A 23,027-nucleotide genomic window follows, 5' to 3' on the forward strand; every position below is an offset into this window, starting at 1 on the left:
CGCCTCTCTGACAGTCAACTTGTGCTATTGCTCATTCCTTTTGCCAGTCATTTATTAAACTCCTTGTGTTACGTTACAAATTATTCCGTGGAGATAAATTGCGTAGAATGGCAGGAACAAGGTTATAGTTTGAAAGTAGGCCTACCCAGGGCCAAAACAATTCTCCGATTGCATGAGAGTACTCCAAATTGGCTTTGTCAACGTTTAGACAGTTCCTGTCACATACAATATGCAGTTTCCTAAACGTAAATACTGTACTTTTATATTATTTCTAGAGGAACATCGCACTGTAAACGCAGACACAAATGCACAAAGTTATATGCTGGACTGTATGTAGACAATACAAGAGACATATTTGTTCAGGTTCAGGGTTCATATTGGCTATGTAAATATTGGCTAGCCTGTTAATCATTTTTTTTCAAAGGATTAAAATTAAATTTTGGACAAATTAAATAAATAAATTTAACTTTACGTACATTAATTGCAAATGTCACTAATAATATTGCAATGTTATGGTTTGGTGTGCTTATTAATACATTAATAATATTAACCCATTGAAAAAAAAACCTAATAACGCATTTTTTTAAAGAACCCTTTCTACGTGATTATAATATATGTAGGCATGTGGGCCAAACGTTTGAGTTTCTAAACATTGTTTAGATGCATGCATTCATTATTAATGTTGATCATAAAATCATTACCAGTTTGCGTACTGATAGGCCGTATACATATGGCCACTGATTAATACTAGACTATTACAAGTAATTGTGTTTGATTGCCCATACATTGCCTAGTTGCAAGAAACGGGTATAATTACCAGCTTTGGCGGAAGGACACGTTCAGTTTTCAACTCTTTCCAAAGGACTGTTTGCAGGCCTAGCTGTTCTGCAGCTGTGTGACGTCACGAAATGTGGCTCCATTCTGTCTGGCATTGAAAACTCCACAACGCGGGTGACCAATGGTGAGAAGCTCCGTAATGGATGTGCGATTGTGCATATGCACGAGGTCACTATTTAAGGTAATTGATTTTATTTTATCCAATTTTCTAAGATAATGTTGAGAACTACATTTATGTATATATCTGTCTGTAGCGAGTTCGGACTTCTCTCTCTCTCTCTCTCTCTCTCTCTCTCTCTCTGATCTTCAGTTAGTTCTCTCTGAACTAATTGAAAGCCAATTAGTGACTAAATAAAAATTAAACCTTTGCAAGCACATATGCTGTGACACAGACATTTTCACATCAATTTACATTTAGGCATTCATATTTTTTGCACAGTCTATCTGTAACACAACCTCATAACCCCTGTCTAGTGAATCGAAGGGCAGACTTCCAATGTGGTACAGAATGTCATATCACTATAAATTTTTATCTAAATTGCTTATCTTAAAATATTTTGTGTTTTATACAAATATTTTAAGATGAGCAAAACAATCAATTTGTCAAATCAAAACACTTGTACAGTTATACCTTCAAATTAGTTATACTTTGAAACAAATCTGATAACCGAAGCTTAATTGGCGTTTGTTCCAAAAGTGACCAGCAGAGGGCACTCTTTGTCAATAAAAACGTTTTGTTGCTGACGCGCCTTGCATGCACACTGGATCTTGGCATGTGTGGTAGAACATCCCGTGTGACAGATGCTGCTTAATTCTCAGTTAGTTTGTATTGTTATATATTTTCACTATAATGTGGCTTTTGCCAGTAATCACTACTGACTATAATTATGGATCAGTTTGATAAATATCTGGTACATATTTATTAGAACCATGGAGTTATAAAGACACTCAGGCCTAAGTAAGTGGTCCATTAACTTTTCTCTGCTTTGAGGAAAGAGTGATTTGATCCTAAAAATATTTACAGTGACATCCCGGCAGGGTCTAACACAGATTAAGATGAAAATACTTATATTCCTTCTGACTTTAGATGTTTATTTATATAACGAAACAGACTTTCAGAAGATTCCTGCCCATGGGCGTTTTATAGAAAAAAAAAAACCCAAATGAGATTAACCTAATCTGGTTTTATACAGCAGTGTCATCTCAGTCTGTTGCACAAACGAACTAGGATCAGCCTTCCAATTTGGCAAAGTTTGAGATACAAAATAATTTTTCATCAACTAAGTTTCTTAAATTCAGTCTTCTCTGAGCAGTTGGTGTCATAATAAAGACCATCACAACAATATAACCTTTATTTTTCCCTTCACTCTGTTAAAGTGTGTCAAATGTAATGATATTTCACAATCTCTGAGGTTTGTCGGTGCTGGTGATCTGATTCTCCAGACAGTTTTCAGTAGAGAATCTTGTCTGTAATATAAGGGTTGTGGTCATAGCCCACACAGTTAAAGGCCAGGGCAGGGGCCACCAGCTGTAGCATAAGGTCATGCATGCTGGAGAGGTTTTCTGCCCTTAACGGAAACATCTGTCTCCGTCTGTAATGGCAGGGTGGGAGGTGTTGCCGTGGGGGTGCTTGTTTCTAAATGGAGTGGTTTGCTCATTGATGCTTGGTAGTTCTCATTAGTTTATCACCTTTACAAGGAAACTACATACAGCAAGAACACTGTTGCATCACACTGTAAGCTCTTTCAATCTCCAGCCAAACAAAGCCTGACTGTATATAGCCTAGACTTATTCGGCAGGAATTAGTTTTACATAGAGAGGAGGGGTAATGTAATTTTACCACAATGTCTGTAATATTTATACCCGATTCGCATGGTATAGGAAATCTCAATATAAATGACAAAGATTGGAGTGGCTACTTGATTTATGAATTGCAGTCACACAAAAAATCCATGCATAATGAAGAGCTTTTGATGGTCACAATCACAAAATATTGTTTTTATTTCATGAAATATTAACATCTATCTATCTATGGCTATTAGGAACCTTGGAGACTTGGATTTGGTCTAAATTAATCACTGACTTGTCTGAAATCCTACACACGCCTTCTGTGCAAAATGTTGATATTTAATAAAACGTTTAAACAGCCTGCCAGTGTCTAGCCCTGAGGCTAAAATCATCCTGGAATGTTTCACTAAGAACTGTGGAAAAGTTGCCAGCTGAGAGAGAGAGCTACTTGTGCGCATATGTTTTCCTCCCTTATTAGGCATGCCATCCCTTGGGCTACTGTAGTTTTCATGCAATTAGTTCTTTAATATTGCAAAGTGCTTTTGAGAGGGATTCTAACAAAAAGTACTTCTGCTTAATCATTCAATGTATGAAATAATTTCTATGCAATATCAGGTGACACTAGCATTAATATAGTGATCTAAGTCATTAATATGTGGTTAAAGATGGTCATTCTATTGTGAAAAGTATATACTGTTCTTTGGTTTCACACAAAGTATCTTGAGTACAGTGCCCAGTGTCTGTTCAGTTCAGCATATGTTTTGTAGCCACTTGAATGTACTTGTTAATGCACATATTAAACATCTCTAACTAAATTAAGTAGACAATATTCTTAAGTAACTCTCCAAAGTTGCAATGACATTGAGCTGTGCTATTCCTTTTCTAGGTGCTTTGAAAAATTTGTGTTTCTGAACAGTTTCAAAGTAACCTGTTTCATATGATTTTTAAAATGTGATTTACCAACGTCATGATTGGCCACTCCTAAGCATCCCATTGTCATGGTTTCCCTGTCTTGTATCTTTGTTTTACTTCCCTGTTTCATTTTCTCTGTCTATTATTTGTATCACCTGTGTCTTGTTAGGCTACGTTTTTAAGCCCTGTGTTGCTGGTCATTGTGAATCCAAGGCTCTATTTGTTAAAAGCCTTATCGTGGTTTTGCTGCCTGTATTTGTGTTCCTAGCCTTTGTTAGGTTTGCTTGTCATAGCTATTTGTGTATATCAGTTGTGTTGTTCGTTATTACCTACTTCCCTTTTCTGTTGCCATGTGTTTGTGTTTACAATGTATTCCCAGACCCTACGCTTTGGCTCACTGACCCTGTACCATTCTACCGACTCTGATTATGGATTTGCCCTTAATAAATCTCGATCTTCTCAGCGTATGCGTCAGCCTTGTGATCGCTCCACATTACAACCAAATAGCCCTAAAGAAAACTTGAGAATCAGTGTTTATTAGTTGTTTTTCTTTTTAAAAAAAAACAGTGTTCAGTTTGGCTAGATAGGAATATGGCAACTTAACATTATTGTGTAATAAAAGCATCTTGTCCATAGCACCTTGGATAAGATGTTTGCTGGCTTGCTGAGTAAGAGTCTTCATGGCAAAGATTAATCCTTCAGCAAACTCAAAGTACAGATAACACACCAGTACAGTTAGTTTTAAATGAACAGGTTCTGCACCCTCAGCAAAAGGAAATTCAGAGAGATAATCTTTACCTCCACTGGTATGTGTCCAAATAGCATTTTTTTGTTCAATCTTAAACCATGCAAAACATGCTACATTTATATCAAATTCAACAAACAAAACATGGAAAATGAAAAACAAACATAAACATCTAATGTTTCTCAAATTCTTATCTAAAGTACTATTCAAACTTAAACTGAGATAGAGGAGTGAAATTAATGAATATTCAAAACTCATTAAAATACAGTTGCCATCATCAATTTGCAGTTCTTTAAACATTAGCTTTCACTCCAGTGAATGCCGTTTGGCATTCAAAAACAATACTGAAATGATAAAATTTAATCCACCCATCTTTGCCTGGTTTGTTAAACTTCAAATGACTTTCTTTTAAATCAACTGATTACCTTCTGCACTGCTGTCAAGAAGATTATTCATTGTGCATGTCAGTCTTCCCAGATCAGCAGAGTTTAGAATTCACTTCAGTTATTCACCAAAACGACACCTTTACTGGACTCTGGACATTGTTTTGCTGGACTGACTCTTCAAAACCTTCTGGAAGAGGTCATCTGAAACATGGTAAGATATATGTAGTTGTTTAAAAACCACCCTCATCTTCAGTTTTAGAGCTAAATGTATCACAGCTTTCTCATGATAACACTACCACAATGAAACATTTTTTATGACCACATTATGTATATTTTATTAAAGAATATTTACCATTTTTCATGACCTGTATCCCAGCCTATAAGAAAAAGCAAAACACCAGTTGAAGGTTTTACATGTTTTTTACACCGTCAAGCTCAAATGAACTTTACAATTAACTTTTCAATTAACTTTAACCATCAAACTCAAATGTACTTCTGGAAACTACAAAATCCCCAAAGAGTTGTTCAAAAATGACTAAATATTTTGTATTTCGCAGGACTAGCAGACCAATTTATAAATATATATAAATATAACTCACCCTCACTGCAGAGTAACGACTTGCTGATGCACCTTCTGGCTGGTCCCTTCCAGCTTTAGGAGCTAATGAAAAGTAACATAACAAACATCACAAACTGTCACAAACAACAAGTAATATAATTAAGGTTAAGAATGACGTCAAAGAGGTTTACTGCATGAACTTACGCAGTGGCTTTATGACTGAAGCAATGGCATGCACAACTCCATTAGTAGCCATCAAGTCGGAATCAACAACTGGCACCCTATTAACATACATAGTGGAATTCCGCTAGAGAAAAAAAAATAGAAAATTGTCAGGCCTGAAAGGAATAAGCATGCTATCAGCAACACATCTTGTTGGGTGAGGTGAGTCAAATGAAGGACAAAATGAAGTGTGATCAGCTTTGGATACTCACTATGCCTAACTCAAGCTTCTCTCCTAAGAGGGGCTTCAGTCTGTTATGAGAGGTCACCCCACCACTAATAATAAACCCGTCACCTATATGGTACTTCAAAACTTTGGCTAGCTCCTTGTCATCTCCTGCAGGAAGCATGGCAAAGACGAGGATCAGTAACCTGAGACACAGCGGATGCGTGTCATTACTTTCAATAAGATTAATTAACCATGTATTTTAATATGTATGCCTAGTAGTAGTGACACTGGAGGTTAAGGGAGTACAAGTACTTGTAAGTTTATTGAAGTCAGCTGGGGGCATAGCACGGAAAGCCTCATCGGTGAGGGCAAAAATGGTGTAGACCCTGTTTTGGTTCAACAGCTCAGTCATGCCTGCTTTCTGAATGAGATCAACCAAGATGCTGTGAGGGGGGAAAAAAACTGATTAATACACATAAAGAAGCCTACAGAGTAAAGCTAGATCAACAGCTTTGTGTAGAAGTCTTGGTTCAGTGTTAAAGCTTGTTAGTGATCATTATAAAGCATGACTGAGAGGGCACTGAAGGCTGTAAATGGAGTGGAAGAGGAGAACAGCTGCATATACTCTTTTAGCTTTACCACTCTGCTAAAACAATTATAACGCCTTTCAGGGGAATTTCTTCCCCATGGGAATTTAAGGACATGTTGGGCTTCAAAAAGAAGTTCATAACTTTTAATCACAACTTCTATAGCAAAGTTACAGTGCACCTGGGAGGTTTTCTTATTTCTTAACCTTTTCTGTTCAAACAGTTTTATTCCTATGTTCAGTGGGAGCAGAAGCTTTAGTAAAAGGCTACTGGCTCGTCACCTGAAGCGATTGTCTGCCTTCAGAACATCCATCACATTACCCATGGGGGGAGCCAGGACCTTATCCACAGCAAACATGGTGCCGTAGCGGCCGTTTATGTCATGGGCAGCGATGCAGGCATTTTCGATACAAAGGTTCTGCAAAAAACACAGTAGCAGCAAGTTTGGCGTGATTTGCTCTACTCATCAGGGATTTAGACATTTTTTAAAGACTGTGCAAATGGGCTATAGAAGAAGATGGTCCAGAGGAACTGCATAATTTCTTTACGCAATAAAAAGTAAGTTTTAAAGAATTATAAACATCATTATAAGGGACAAGAGTGGAAAATAAGAGGAAATCATTAAGATAATTAGTCAGGAGTTTGTTGTTTTAAATCTTACTCTTACACTTAAAGTGATGTATGTATGTATGTATCTACATGCTGTATATGTACTGTGTACTTATCATAAAATGCTGATCTATAAAAGTATCCCTCTAAATCAAGGGATTTAGCAACAACACTTGATTTTGTGTAATATATTTAATGTCTCATTATGTATCACAATGAAACAGTGTATTGACAGATTGAGGGTGAAAAGGGGAGCAGCTACATATACTTTGTCCATGTTCCTCTTTCAGTTTATTTTAAATGTACTTTTGGTATAAAATGCAACTGTTTTCAATACAAATTTGATTTTTGATCACTGCTATCAGAAAATATACATTATATATGATCCAGGTAGTGTTTCTGTGGATTTGCATTATGGAGACAACTTACATTTCTGTACATAAACACTCTAAGTTTATTTCCACTGAGAGTTTCCAACTTCTGGTCATGGTACAGACTCTTGGAGGAGAGCCGCTCCTTCAGTATGTGGTTCTTCATTGCTTTTCTCATCTCAGGAGTCATAGTCACACTGCCTGTATACAGGTTTTATAATGATCAAGAAATGTGTATAATTGAGCCGCTTTAAAAATAATCAGTGCAGTTTATAAAGGAAACAAAGTTTCTGTAAGCCACCTTTGAAAGCATAATTTTGAGGTGCAATCATCGTCACTGCCTCTGTGCCAGTAAGATAGCGATTTAATCCAGCATCTTCAAAAAGTTTTGTGGCTGTGGAAACTTGTGGAACTCCTTCAGCAATCTCTTTGAGAGTCTTAGCTATAGAAGTTTAAAAATTGCATTAATATAACATGGAACTTTGAGAATTTGAGAATCAAAATGTTCCCACAAAGAGGTACCTGAGTCAGGGATGAGAAGCTCATTAATATAATGCACAACTCCATTGGTGCCAAGGTGATCCTTGGTTGTAATGATGGCTTTGCCATTAAGGGTCATCTCCTCTCCATCACAGCCCACTTCCAGCACTGTGCCCTGGAGAGTCTCTAGGGGTGTTCCTGACACAATGGAGTCAGCGCAATACATGTTTTTCAGGATGTGATTATTCAGCAGATCTGGGGAGGAAAGATCAGATGCTGTGACCACAACATACAACAAAACGTTAAGCCATTTGTAAAGTGCGTGTGTAACATGTTATTATATTAATATATCAATGCACATACTGTACATGCATATCCTAAATTGCCTGTATTTTTGTTTTTCCCTTACTTCATTATATTGATAAAAATTATATAAATTATTCAATGTTAGATGACAATTTATATAAACAAAAATATTAATTATTATTTGTGAAGGATTTCTCTCTCTCACACACACACACACACACACACACACACACACACACACACACACACACACACGCACGCACGCACATTCAGAGTTACCTTTAAGAGCTACAGGGTCTCCCAAGATTCTGCTAAGCATATCTGGGGGAATCTTCTCAAATGCTTCATTAGTTGGAGCAAAGACAGTATAGGAGCCTTCATTCTCCAGCATAGCTGTAAGACCAGCTGCAGCAACTGCTGTCTAAAACAAGACATGGAGTAAAAGAAAGACAAAAGTTCAGTAAACATTGAATTTATATTATGGAGAGATAATGCCAGTTTTAGCTTTTGACATAAAAAAATCTAATCTGTTTTATGAATATGATACAACTACTGACTTTTAAATCAGAAGTGGATACTCATGAATGTTACTCATTTTAACATTTAATTTTCAGAACATTGTTGCATGGCAGCTCTTGGTCCACTCACACTGAAAGTTAATCCTTCTCCAAACAATATGGCTATTATTTTTTAACTCAGTTGAGTTTCTCATTGATTATAAAGAGTCTTGTTCTATCTTGCTTTTTCATCTGAGAAATATAGCAAAAAATTAGATGCATGCTGTCGATGCAGGATTCGCAAAGATTGGTTCATGCTTTTGTGTCATCTAATTTGGATTATTGTAATGCCCTTATTACCTGCCATAGTCAAGGGGTATTCAGTAGGCTCTAGTTGCTTCAAACCTCAGCTGCTCATCTTCTCCCTGGGAGCAGCTGCGGCGAGCACATTAGCTCAGTGTGCTGACCTCACATCACTGGCCATGAGTGAGGTATAGAGGTAATTTTAAATTACTGGTTCTCGCTTATTAGACAATGAGGGAAAGCGCTGAGATGTATCCATGAAGTGTTAGTGATTCCTGTTGGTGGGAGACTATTAAGGGCCTCAAATCAAGGGCTCTTGGTGGTACCAAGAACAGCTGATTGAAGCAGAAAGGTGACTGGTTTTTGCTGCTAGGGCCCCTAACTTCTGGAATAGTCTCCATTACTTTCTGATTCCTTGGCCTCTTTTTAAAAATGGCTTAAAGCCCACTTGTATGCTTTAGTTTTTCAAGGTGATGATTATAGATTTGTTACAAGTATTTTCTATGTTTTCTAAGGTTTTTATGTAGGTTTTATTCCTTTTAACATTTTGAGTGTTTTGGAATGTTTAACCTTTTGAGTTAAGCACTTTGTAGCTTGATCTTAGAAAAGTGCTATATAAAAAAAATGATTGATTAGTGGCCTACCCGCAGTGTCTCCAGGTCATCAACGGTCTCGAGGAAAGAGTGGATATTGTTGGTGATAGCTGTGATGACTCTGTTGACAACATGCACTATTCCGTTAGTGGCATGCTGATCTGTCTTCACTAGTCTTGCACAGTTCACTGTCACAACCTACAGAAGAGATTTAACAATGAAACATCCAATGGCAGATTAATAATGTGCTCTCTCCAAGTTCCAGTTCATAGTGGTGCAAATAATTAATTTATCACATTTGATTTTAACTTCACAGATTTATCATGTCAAAATGCATAAATGCTGGTGGAAAATTTTAAAGCTTAGTAGCCTGACATAGAGATCCACAATGCAATGTTAAGTAGCTCAGGCTAAACAAAGATAAACTAAACAGCATAGCTCCAGAGACGCTACTATAAACACTGTGGCTAGCATCTTCTGATGGCCATAGCTGTGTATTGACATCTTAAACCAAAAACTGCTTACTCCGTTGGGATAATGATGAATTTGAATATTGAAGTCCTGGTACATAGAGGGGAAGGAGGAGCCATGTTTGAGGTCATCTGAAGTCAAGCGTTGGTTGACCATGTGGTAGTGCAATGCATTGAGGAGCTCAATGTTGACATTGCTCACCAAGGCATCTAGGATTTCCTAAGGTAAAGAAAGCATTCTATGTTACCTACAATAAACATTTTAACCTTGTATGGGAAAAACCTATAAGCAAAATATAGTATCGAGCTATACAGTTATACAGCCATTCAGTAACAATAAAAAGTGTTTTGTGACACATCAGGCCTGTGAGGTACTCACAGTAGGAAGCTCAGCCCAGGCTTCATTGCTGGGGGAAAAGAATGTGAAACTGCCTGGTCCTTCAATCTCTTCCTGCAGTTTAGCTCTCTCTGAATACATCCTAGTGGTGGTGGCTCCAACCACTCCCAGGGTATTGTAGATATTTACCAAAGGAAGAGCTAAAGGAGCAAAATGACATTGTTCATAGGAATATGGCAAACAACCTATGTGAATGCAAAATTCATTGCTGAATGTTATTGTTCATGCTATTCATACCTGCAGGACAACCCTTCTCTCCAACCACCTTTTCATAACCTGGGCAACACTCGTAGCTAATCACACTGCAAAGCAAACCATCAATTACATTTAACAAGCTCAAAACAACAATAATAATTTGAGCTAATTGTGAAAGCCATTTCATTGAATATGCCTACTGCAATATAACCAAGAATCCAGCTATAAATGGCCAGTACTAATCAAGTGAATTTGCAAATGAATCAGGAGAATATTGTAGGTGTTCTAACAAATAATATTTCTTACACAGCCTGAATATATATATATATATATATATATATATATATATATATATATATATATATATATATATATATATATATACTCATCACTAATTGCAACTATTAATTTGATTATGTTTCAAAAGAACTGTATTTCTAATTTTCAAAGTCACACTTCAGATTTTCAGAGGTTTGTTTTAACAACATAGTCAAGGGAGGGTTCTTGAGGAGTCACAGTACCATACCTGCTGCAGCTCTTTGAAACTAGCACACCCTGTGATAAATAGTACCACTCTTGTTTCCTGCTAGATACATGCATTTCCATAATAAATCTGCACTAGACTTGAGACGGCCTTACAGAGTCATTAAATCCAATTTCCTTAAATAATTACTCTTGCCAGTAAAAACAAAAGAGACTAAGAAATGCCAAGCTAAGATAAATGCAGAGGGATAGTGGTTTTTGATATGGAACATTTTCCTGAGTTTACTTTTGGAAGAAATGTCCTTATCAAGCTGTCTAGAAATCTATTAAGTTTATAAATCTAATTTCTTGTTAAATCCTACTGATTATCGTTGATAAAAGTAAAACCAAATCAGAGAATTTGTGATTTAATCAAAGAAAAACATCTCAATGAAATAAAATTAGATCTGAATTATTTCTATTATAAACAACAAATGACAAAGATATGGATGCCTAACTAAGGCTTAAACATTAAATGATTATGCTAAAAATGTTTAAAAAAAATAAAAAAAAAGATATTACAATGCCATGCCATGATGTACAGCATAAATTTAACTTGGCTGATTTGGTATTTGATATCTAAGCTTAGTTATATTAGCTCAGGTTAAAAACTATTTCTGTATTAGTATGAAAACAAAGTCCAGGTTTATGCCATGCACATTGTTAGAGATAAAATGTTCTCCTTCAGTTTTTGTGTTAAACATTTTTTATTTCTTTTGCTAAACATACAGTCGATGGTGTAAGTAATCCCCAGTACAGAAAATGAAAAGGGCCAAGTCCAAACCAAGAAAACAAGACTGACATTCAGGAATAGAGTGCACTTGTAAAGCACAGAGAACTGGAAAGCAGATGGAACTGATTATCAAAACAGACGGTAACTCAACTCTTATTTGTTCTCAGCCAGAATAAGCAAAGATGGTAGCCATGGGTTTCTGACAAAATAAACAGTATAGCTGCATAATTCATGTCCATTGAATTTCCAAGTGACATGGCAAGTTGTCCACCAAAAGTGCTATGACAGTTGCAAGAAACTAAGGAGACATAAGAATATGTTGAAATCTTTACTGTTTAAATTACGTCCCCAGCCCCGTCTGAGTCACCGCGCTGTGTGTCTTATTCTTGGTAAAAAATATCACTTCTCATAATGGATGTCAAAGCAAATAATACAATTTCCCTAGCAATATTTTGTAATAATTCACTCTTTAAATAAGACAGTGTTTCCCCAATATTACATTTGGCTAAAAAATTAATTGATCAACATTAAGAACTCCTGCAGCAAAATAAGTCCAAGATTGTAGTATTAAAAATGATCTAATACAAACTAAAATAACATTTCTAATGCAACTCCAAAGTCAATGTGCACTCCAACAGAGGGAATTGGAGAATTTCTGGGTATAGGAGCCAAATAGTCTCTCCTCAGTTGACCTGGAAACACCCCACTATACAAAAACTGGCTGTTAATACAATCAGTTACTTTCCCTACAAGTAGCCCAAAACATCAAACGTCTAAACCCCAATCTGTAAATCAAGTCACATTTAAACCAAAAGCTTCAAGTTTTTATAAACTTTCACAGCCAGGTTGTGCAGACTTCACCCACAATCTATAGGGATTAGAAGTGGAAAACCCCTTGCTTACTTGTGAAATATATGTGTTTCGGGATATTAGAGCCATGAACTTTGTAAAGGACTCACTAAAACATGCATTTCCTAAAAACATACAAGCACCCACAGTGACTCACTTCCTCTCTTGCTTTCATGAAAAATACTATGAAACACTGTTTAGAAAGGAGAGAATGAATGAAACAATTCCTCATCTGTCTTGAAAAGTCAGTTTACTCCTAGATCAGTTAGGCTACATTTAAAGAATGATGCATTGCAGTTATAAATCTGGTCTTAGATGTGAGTCTACATTTAACTCTCTGCACATCTGGCTTCTCTTCTAACCATATATATATGTCTATTGAATGTTTTTGCTAGTAACCAATAGCTCCTTTCCTCCTGTGGTAACATTCAAATGGATGTCAATCAGCGAGTTTCTGTTGAGGCTGGAGCTGCACTTTTATCCTGTTGCAATAGCTTTGGCACAGTGGATACCATATTACACAGTGGACCAATGAGATTTGTCAACAATTTAAAACTTGTAACACTGCAAGGAATTAGGATTACCATTAGGAAACACATGGAAGCCATTTTCAGAAGAGGTTCATTTGTAACTCAAGCTAAACTCAGCCTTAGAAATTCAGTAAACCTCCATGACAGTATAAAATGTGGCTTAAATAAGTGAAAATCAACAACAAACAAACCTGGTTGTAGTTCAGTAGACATCTGAACAATGCATTTTCCAAATGCACCTATTTCTTGTGATTTAGTACAAATAAAAAAGACATGCCAATATAGTACTGCACAAGGAATTCAGTTATGCAATAGCTTATTTTGAAGAAGAGTATATGGGTTAGTACTGACAATAAGGCTGTATTCAACTGGATTTACAGTTTAGTTCTTCATTTTCAAAATAACTGTCTACTTTTCTGAAAATCAAGTTCAAGAAATTAGGTTTCAGTCAAAAATTATTAGGCCTTCTCTTTATATCCACCACACAGTTCTCAGTTCCAGTGCAGGGTGATCCCATGTACTGCACAGTGCATGTGCTGTCCTGTCATTTAGAGCCAGTGTTCAAAGTGATGCTTGGCCCAGTATCAACTAATTATCAAGTCCTTCATTAATTGAATCATGCGCATTCTTCCTGGAATGATATGGAGCAGACCCTCTCTAAACTGATTCTTTCAAAAACAGGCAGTAACATATTTTACTGAAGTAAGGCTTTATAATTCCCAAGTTTTGGTCCTGTAGAAATGCATAATGCTTAGACCTAAGCACTGTTAGGATATATCTTCTCTTGAGGTATGGCACACAAAATGCTCATCTGCTGACTATTATCATGACGTTCTTTGTACAATAACCAACTGATGGGGGAAATTAACTATACAATCAAGTGCAGCTCCATATGCCATATACAGTGATCTGTTTTGAAGTTGATGTAGGGAATTTCATCAAGCTGTGCCACGCTTTGTTAAAAAAGAGATTTTTCACGATATACTCAGGTTTGTGATAACAGGGTACTCATGAAACTAATTTTTTTTTTTCTGTAAATACAGCAACTGTGCAAATATTTCTAAATTGTAGCACAGCACCTATAGGATGGTTTAGACATATAAAGTGTACAACAACTGCATTTGCCTGAAAAGTTCAAAAATTGATAGAGGTCAGTTTGTATATAATGGAAACAAGCAGAGTTTCATTACATATCCACACTTTAACATGATATTTCAACTGCTGTGTTCCTTCTTAAAGAAAACACCTATCCAGTGTTGCTAACACTGTTCCAGGAATGTATCTCCCATGGAGTAATGATAACTCTTTTCATGATCTTTCCTTGTCAGTTGTCAACTAAACTGAGACCCCAACAATCTCCTAACAGAAAACCAACTTACTGATGGCTAAAATATCTTTTAAGTGAACACTTAGACCACTTTAATGTTTGGGTAGATATGTGAAGAAAACTAATGCAATTCCTAAACTTCCACAGAAACAAAGGAGCCTTCTTTTTCTGTGTGCAAACTGGTGAAGCATACCGTATGACACTGAGCATACTGTGAGGGATTCCTTATTTATTGTAGTCTACTGCATAAGACGGCCCTACAAATTTCATCTGTAAAATGATGCCATCCTATACTGGGAGGCTGTCCTCAAGCATGCAGTTCAAAGGAGAATCAGAATCCAGGATTAGCTGTTAATTCTTAACTATAGTGTCATTATGTAAGTACAAAGAAGTATACTTTAATACATGTGTAATGACTTCATACAAAGTAATATTTGTGTTGACTCACGTTGGTTTGCCGCATATTTTACGGTGATACCATTGCTTGCAGTTGGTAAAGTATTTCTTATCTGTGCCTCGAATCCTTTGCATAGCACAAACATTTGGCCTGTAATAGACAAAAGTTAAAAGACCCGTTTACTTCAGTGGGTTCTCACTGAACGGAATTACACCAGTAGATTTTTCATCAATGAGAAAGAACGCTGAACGTCTCCGTAATGTCTCACTACCAGATAATTATTAACCTCTAAATCAGGTTAATATGAATAATGTCTGACAAACCTAAGTTTCGATGTAAAAAGAGCAAAACTTTTGGAGTTTCATAATCTATAATATAACCGCAGTGAACAAAGACGTATACTGCTGTGATCTAACAAAGACCCAAAGTAGTTCAAGCCTATGCTATTTCAATCTTGAACAATCTATCCCAATATTCTTACCCATGCTGTCTTCCTCTTATTCTGCTGTGCTGAAGAACAGCCTGATAAGGCGATTTTGTGGCAAACACTGTTGCGATTAACGTGACAGCTAATGCTGCTAAAGTTAGTCCTTTCATCTTAACCCTCAACACTGCGATCCCTTTCGGACTTCGGACGAGACCGATCTCAGCGGTGTCTTGAATAAATACAGGAAAGGCCCATGTTATTTGGGAGGGGCTTGGAACCAGAAGCAATATGAGACGTTAAAGTCTTATGCATGAATAAAATTAAAGATACAGCCTTGTTCCAATAAAATACTAAATTAAAGTTGTATTTATTTTAGTTGTTAGATCAAATAATACCCAATGAGGGAATTTGTTAGGACAAATAGTCCGCAAATATGTTATTTCTGATAAATTCCTACATATTGAAGTTATAAGCCTGTTTGTATAATATAATAGTAAGCACATAGAGCTTTATACAAGACAGCTGTTTCCAACTGCGTTCTTAGGCCAATATCATATCGCCTTTCAACAATTCAGAAATAAATACATGAACAAAGCATACATATATGTGATGCAGCCCTCAAGCCATTGTAGTAAATCAAACTGCTGAAAACTTAGATTGAGAACGTCATAGGCTTTGTTATTTCTATTCATTATATAAGTGATACAATTTAGGCTGAAGGCAAGCCGATACCATTACATCGGTTACTTTTACTGGAGATAATGATTCTGAAATCGTATCATGAAAGCTGCGACACAGAGTACTCCTTCAGGCTTAACCCTGCTTTCTCATGAAGAGGCATTAGGTGGAGTACTGCAGTAATCCTGTTGATTAACTTGACCTTAACAGACAAGAATGAAACATTTTACTGCAGGTTCCATTGCATAATGAAAAATGAATGGTGAATATGTTAAAATTATGTGAGTGACATGATTAATGTAAATTTAGGACAATCATGAAGAAATTCAAACTGAGTTAGACTGGAAAAAAAGATTTAAAGGTTGTGAGTTGACTTATTCAGCTCACATAATGTTTTTCCAATGCACCTCAAGAAAAGTGTAAGAAAATGCTGGATTTCCAATCCAGTATAGATGTGCACAGATGTATAGTGGTGCCAACTTTATATAATCTAATGTAACAGTTGTCACAAATGTGACCTAGTCCATTGCTGAAGAAATCATTGTTTTTTAATAAATGAAGATCATTCAGAATAATTACATCAAAAACCAGCTTGCTGTACTTTACACTGCCATTATTTAAAACAATTAAACACCAGTGTTCCCTGAATAACCCCAGCACAAAATGTTTATCAGATCTCTCTTAGACCATCAAAACCCCTTTCAGCTTCTTTCTGTTAAAACATCTAGGATACCCATAACCTTACATTTTGTTATGATAAAATAGTTATCTAGTTTCAGGTTTAGTGCTGATATGTGCATACCTTAAACCAAGGCTATTTGAGACACAGTAAACCCAACTGGTAAAGCAAAGTGTTTTATGTAACATTCTGTGATCTTACATTACTTGAACAGATCCAAAACTCATGTATCCTGTTTCTTAATCTTTACAGTGGCAGCAAAAACAGTTCTTTGTGGGCTGAAAATGGAAGCATGGCTTTAAAATTCTGATCACATTTCTTTCTTAGCCAAAATTTCTGTTGTCAATGAATATTAAACAAAATATTAAACAAAAAATAAAATTATTAAACAACTATTAGCTGAAATAATGCATAAAGTCATTTATGCAAAGTCAACATATATATATATATTGCAGCAGGGGATAGATTATTGTAAACATAAATGTTTTCATGATTACCATGTGAAATGGTCTCTATAAGTAGCACAACGAGGACTGCCTTTGGTTCTAAAGGGTAATTATTAATCCAAGCGTTAGACCTCCATGTACTCACACAGACCTTATTTTACCTGTTATACATATTTTCCATTAGCATTTCTTAAATTAATAGTATAGCAGCAAATGTACTTCTTGTCAACGTATTCAAAAATTCACAGTCTAGGGTTAATAAAAGGCCCTTTTATGTTAGTGAGCAGATTCTACTGTCAATCAGACCTGATTAAAAGGAGTTTTAGAACATTTCTCTTTATGACACTGTTTCAGTTCATTGATATTTCTGGCATTCCTTGCCTGAACAGCTCTCTTCACATCATGTCACATAATCTGTATTTACTTTTGTGCATTTTGGGTCATTATTTTTTACATTGCCCTTTAGGCTTCAGGTAATAGCTACCCTGTCATTCTTCAGTTGATTTGGTTATACAATTTTTCATTCATTGTTTCCCAATGCCAGTAAGATGCCAGATCCTCAAGCACAAAAGCAGTCAAAAACCAAGATACTACGTCCACTATAATTAATTGTTCTGCTAATTAATGTAATTATGTAAAAACAATCCAGGCAATTTCTAAAGTTTTGCAAAGTTTTTCTGTACATGCAATTATTAAAAAAAAAAACTTTTTTCATAAAATGGATTTCTTAGTAGAGTGAAAAAAAATCATCATTCAAGTCTCATTTTCATCACCTTACTTAAATCACATTGTTGCATGCCAAACCTTCAGAAATGCATTTATTCTTTAAAAGAACATACTTTGGTTTGGGTAATGTTTCAAATCAGCCTGTTCCAGCAATGCAGCATTTAAAATGACACACAGTATGCCATTAAAGACTTTAAAATCCATAGGGTGAGATATGCAGCCTTAATACAACTGACAAAACCACTACTGTAAACTAAGACTTACACTCCAGATTCTTGCTTGATACAGTGAACCACAAAGAATTTACCTGCAGTGGATCCACAGTCAAAGTAACCATAAGATGATTCAAAAAGGAATTTATATTGAACCCGAATGACTGAAATTGTATGTTGAACCTGGGAAGTTTTTTCCCCTTCAGACAAATTTCCACAGAGCCAATATAGTGAATTTCCCAGGTTTTAAGCAATAAATCTACAACACTATTATCAAAAGGCCAGTTGTTTCCCTCTCCAGCTTCATAATGGTCCATTAGACATGTGGTATTTTCTTTAGGGTCAATGAGATGTCAGTGAAGGGTTCCTTCAATCTCAAGGGCCTTCTTATTTCTCTGAGCAGTAAGACCTAGCAATAAAACCTACAATGCAATTATGAGTGCAATTCTAATTCCTCCTTACATCACATAAAAAAGCTGCCAGTACCTCAAGACACTGCATAGGGATAAACTCCTGTGATAATCATGTCTGTCACATCATCTACCATACCATGCATAAAACATATGTCAAGCTGTTTTCTTTTGCAATCTATCACACAAAAGGAATGACAAATTCCAATAACCAGCACACAAAACTACTCCCAAACATATAAAAGTATGTCAAAGTATGTAGTCTCCAATTACACATCTCTAATTATATACCTCATGTACATTGTGTTTATTGATATTATCAGGCAGGTTTTGTATGACATAATATCAAAGAAAACAAAGATCATCACAATACTCTCCACAACTGGACAAGTAGTGCAGACAATAGTGCAACAATTTCAGATTCTTTGTATAGCAGTGCTTTCACACTGCTCCATAAAATATCCACACAGCAACTACAAATTCTTATTAAATCTCTTATTTTTTATCTTCAGTTTCAGTCCTCCATTTATTACTTCATAAAGATGTAATTTTAGTCTTGGTGTTGAATTAAGTTTCCCTTCAATGCAATACATCAGTCTAGTTTTGTCTTAATTATTGTCCAACAAATGCTCTTATTTCTTTCATTCTACAAAGAATGTAAGAAGACAACAAGATAAAACTGACAAATTTTCATTTTAGTGTATTTAGTAAATGAGACTCAAAATAGATTGACAATATGATCTACTTGGTTGCTAAGTATTTCTTATTTGTTATTCCACATCAGAGATGAAATATGACATATTACCATGTTAAGGACTGCTTCTCCTATGGCATTGCCATGGGGCCCTGTTTTTAATATTTAACTCAACTACAGCCAAGGAAGCGCACATTCCTTTTTGCTAAGATCTGCAAGGCAACTGATGGTTTATTCAATTTCCATTGCATTTCCATTGTATTCTTTCCACCTGTCAATATGAATATAAGTGAAACGTGTTTATTCCACAAGATGTATGATATTCTTTCACTTTTTTCCTATTGGTCAATTTTAACTGTTATTGGAGCTCACAACTGATACATGTTCTATTTACCTATCTGTCTGTCTGTACTTTTTTATATCTTCTTTTCTTTCACTATTCCTTCTTGATTTATTGAGACTTTCCTTCCATTGACCCATGTCATCAGCAGCCAGTCTTGGGGGAAAAAATAGCTCCTGTTTTGTCTATGAGCTGCAGCACACAGTAGTGACATGGTGGCTTTTCCATAACAAGCCAGAGGGCTAAGGAATGGATTACCTTCAGGGGAAACAATTAAATGTGTTTTTCCAGTCTCTATGGGGGTGCCAGAGGTCGCCGTACTGCTTGGCATTACTTCCTGCCTTCATGTTTATGTTAGCTGGAGCCAGAAGACCAGTTGTTAAGGTGCAGCATTCATGTGGGATGAAGTAAATTTCACCCTGTTGAACAAAATCAGTAAAACATACTTATAGGTTAACTCTAACCAGACATGAGGCAGCTAGCTCTAGATGTTCTGCAAAGCCTAAAACAACCTGGTGTGTAAATTACTGTTGTCATCCAATAAGTCTAGTGGAATTCCTCAAATAAACAATATGGTAGCATCCTTCCCGTCCTGTCCATAAATCCCCTGAGGAAGTCAAAAGACTTGACATTACATTTTGAACTGGACTGCGGTTAATGCACTTAAGCTCTGTGGCGAGCCTACTTGTTATTTTTTAAAACATTTTTCTTAGAATGGTTCACCCCACTTATAGTCTGTGTTTATCTGAGGCCTTGCATTTGGAATTTGAGAAATTTGCCTCTTATTAACCTTTAAACAAATCTGTTATCAGCTGTTATACATGAAGTAACATTTTTCTAGATGAGTAAGACAGTGAGTAAATTTGAAAACTGCAACACATTACTGGAACTTTTTGTGGTTAATAGAAGTTCATCACTGAGAAAAAGGGACTCTGAAGATTGTAGATAATGTACAGATACTATGTACGTCATAGTCAGTGTACATTCAGAAAAGCACACTAAGAAGCAGGTGTAGCCACTATATATATATATATATATATATATATATATATATATATATATATATATATATATATATATATATATATATATATATATATAACATAATTAATACATTAAAAGAAAATATCAAATATCTGGCCAAGAGGAAGCATGTATAATTTAAATAAGAGTAGCTCAAGAATCGAACCCTGATGGATACCACAGGTCAACGGCACGCTTTTAGAAAATGATTTTCTATTTTGACAAAATAATTCTTGACTTCATGGTATGAACAGAACCATTTCAGGACTGTTCCTGAGAGTCCAACACACCTCACAATTCTATGTATAAGTTTTATGGTCAATGGTATCAAAAGCTGCACTGAGATCAAGCAATCATAAAACTGATACTTTCCAAGAGTTTGTATTTAAACTAATGTCAATAATTATGTTATGTAGAGCAGTCTCAGTATTATGAGCAGGCCAAAATCCTGACTGAAATTTGGCTAGATGATTGTTAAAGGATAGAAATCCAGAAAGTTGCTTGAAGATGACTTTCCCTAATGAACAGTGAATTTGAAAAGGGGCCGAAATTGCTTAATTCAATGCTTCCAAATTTTTTCTTTTTTAAGAGAGGCTTCACAACTGCAGTTTTTAGTAATTTAGGAAAGTTGCCCAATAAGAGCAAATTGTTTACTATCTGAAGTATGTCAGATGCTATTTATTGAAACACATTCTTTATGAAGTTGGTTGGTAAGGTGTTAGGCTGCGAGTAGATGATTCTTGGTAGTTCACTGTAAATATTAAAATTTAATTGCTAACAGCACTAAACTGAGCCAATTTTAACCATTTTAACCAATGAGCCTTTCCATCAAGTTTACATGGTAATAAAGTTGTAATAATAGCTTGTCTAATATTGTGGATTTTAGTGCTAAAAAAGAATTCAAACTTATTGAATCATTCAGTTGATGCTAATTCCGAGGCCATTTGTGTTCGTGAACTTGTTAGTTGGTCAACTTTGATAAAGAGTATTGTTATTGTTAATGTTATTGTTGATAGTGCTAGAGCAAGATCTATCTTTTCATATTATTATACTGTAATCATGCAGCCTATCTTTGAAGATTACTTAATGAAGCAGAACTTTGTTTAATGCCACCTGCATTCAGCCTTCCTGCATTCTCTCTTTCAATCTGAGTTAACACTTCCTTGTGATGCTTTCTGCTGGCATGGAATAGTTTTAACATTAACTGTAGCAATCTTATCCATAAAACTAACAATTTAGGAGTTGAAGCTGTCTAGTGGAGCATCAAGATGCTCAAATATTTTGTATGGTGCTGTGCACATTTTGCTTATGTAGAGTGTAGCTGCGCTATCATTATAAACATCTTCTTAAAACAGATAAACTGATATCAAATAACACACTCTAATGAACAGAGTTACATCCTTAACAACAGTTGATATGTTGAGACTTTTTGAAATAACCAAATCCAGAGTGTGACCAAGATGGCATACACTCCCAGCCAAATGGTGAGTGAGAGAAGAAAAATCCAATATGGCACAGTGATCCTTGGCATAAATGTACTTTGGATTGTCAATATGTATGTTTGAAATCACCTGCAATTACAAAAGGGTCATGATTAGTGAAAATAAAAGATAACATCTGTAAATTCATCAATAAAATCTGCATTGTATTTAGGAGGACGGTAGGCAGTTACTAATAATATTCTTGGCGCTGCCCATAGATACTCAAATGATACTCAAATGATACCCAAATGATAATTGCTTGCATTGGCAAGAACCATTCAATAGAGCAGTTGTACCTGCACCTTTCTTGTTTGGATTCAATGGTACACTTGGTGGAGTCTTCTGAGTTTCAGGGTGTTCTAAATTCTAAATGAACTTGTTACTGAAACAGGTCACTTATGATGTCTTTTAAAAAGATCTAACTTAGTAACCTGTGTGCTTTGCTGCAAAAGCTGTGGATTACATTTTCCATACTGCAGGTTGGATACATTTACAGTATATTACATATATTCTCTGTTTTTTTTTTCTTGTCTGGGAAGCACTGGAATTGGAGAGATTGCAAGCATGCTGAAACTGAGCTTCTTTTGAAAACTCCTGATGTCACAACTGTAGCAACAGGAACCTAAAGAATATCAGTGTGGCACACTATTTGACACTGGCGTGTCTTCTTCCATTACAGCGGGTGAACGCAAAGCTCCCTGCTGACAACCAACCTCTCTGGTGGTTAAGCAGCTTGCCTCTTTCTTTGAGATGGTACAGTGGTGGAGTAGCATGACATTTCCTAGGGGAAAAGGTCTGGGGGATGGAAGTGGTGATGAGACGGTAAATAAGGATGGAGGAGGAGCTGGGATGATTTCCCGTTGCACCTGAGAGCTGGCTGACGGGGAAAGTGACGACCTTGTCCCAGCTTGTACCAGCTTCTCCACTGTTGCTGGGAGGTTCAAGTGAGGTGGAGAAGGAATAGAGATGGAAGAGAGTATGGAGTCCTCACAGGGTTTAACTAATACTATATGTCAAGTACAAGAGCCCACAATGTTTTTCATGTTTTTAAATAATGTTTTAAATGAATGATTTACAAAAGTGCCTCATTCTATAAATATACTGGATCAATTATAGAGCTGTGTCTT

The 23,027-nt window shown here is 35.9% G+C and overlaps 1 protein-coding gene across 1 annotated transcript; it reads right to left on the bottom strand.

The window, feature by feature from the left end:
• Positions 1-4,057: 4,057 nt before the first annotated feature.
• Positions 4,058-15,444, bottom strand: tgfbi (transforming growth factor, beta-induced). Its single transcript, XM_027003643.3, has 17 exons — positions 15,266-15,444; positions 14,836-14,934; positions 10,469-10,533; positions 10,214-10,371; positions 9,890-10,054; positions 9,416-9,562; positions 8,251-8,392; positions 7,708-7,920; positions 7,487-7,627; positions 7,244-7,386; positions 6,487-6,623; positions 5,931-6,061; positions 5,662-5,786; positions 5,432-5,534; positions 5,268-5,329; positions 5,021-5,045; positions 4,058-4,869 (listed from the first exon to the last, which is right to left on the bottom strand). Exons 1-17 carry the CDS (start codon positions 15,379-15,381, stop codon positions 4,808-4,810), a joined length of 2,034 nt encoding a protein of 677 aa, XP_026859444.1. The 5' UTR covers positions 15,382-15,444; the 3' UTR covers positions 4,058-4,807.
• Positions 15,445-23,027: the final 7,583 nt, after the last annotated feature.

The sequence above is a fragment of the Electrophorus electricus genome, chromosome 16 (assembly GCF_041902795.1).
Source record: "Electrophorus electricus isolate QZ-2024a chromosome 16, ASM4190279v1, whole genome shotgun sequence".
In the NCBI taxonomy this organism is placed as follows: Eukaryota; Metazoa; Chordata; class Actinopteri; order Gymnotiformes; family Gymnotidae; genus Electrophorus; species Electrophorus electricus.

Bases quoted from the DNA above. Each gene is read 5' to 3' on its own strand.
- tgfbi (XM_027003643.3), bottom strand. From the start codon at position 15,381: ATGAAAGGACTAACTTTAGCAGCATTAGCTGTCACGTTAATCGCAACA. The intron at 10,372-10,468 runs GTATGAATAGCA...TTGCTCCTTTAG, and splicing joins AGAGAAGGGTTGTCCTGCAG to CTCTTCCTTTGGTAAATATC. The intron at 5,787-5,930 runs GTACTTGTACTC...TGCTTCCTGCAG, and splicing joins TGACTTCAATAAACTTACAA to GAGATGACAAGGAGCTAGCC.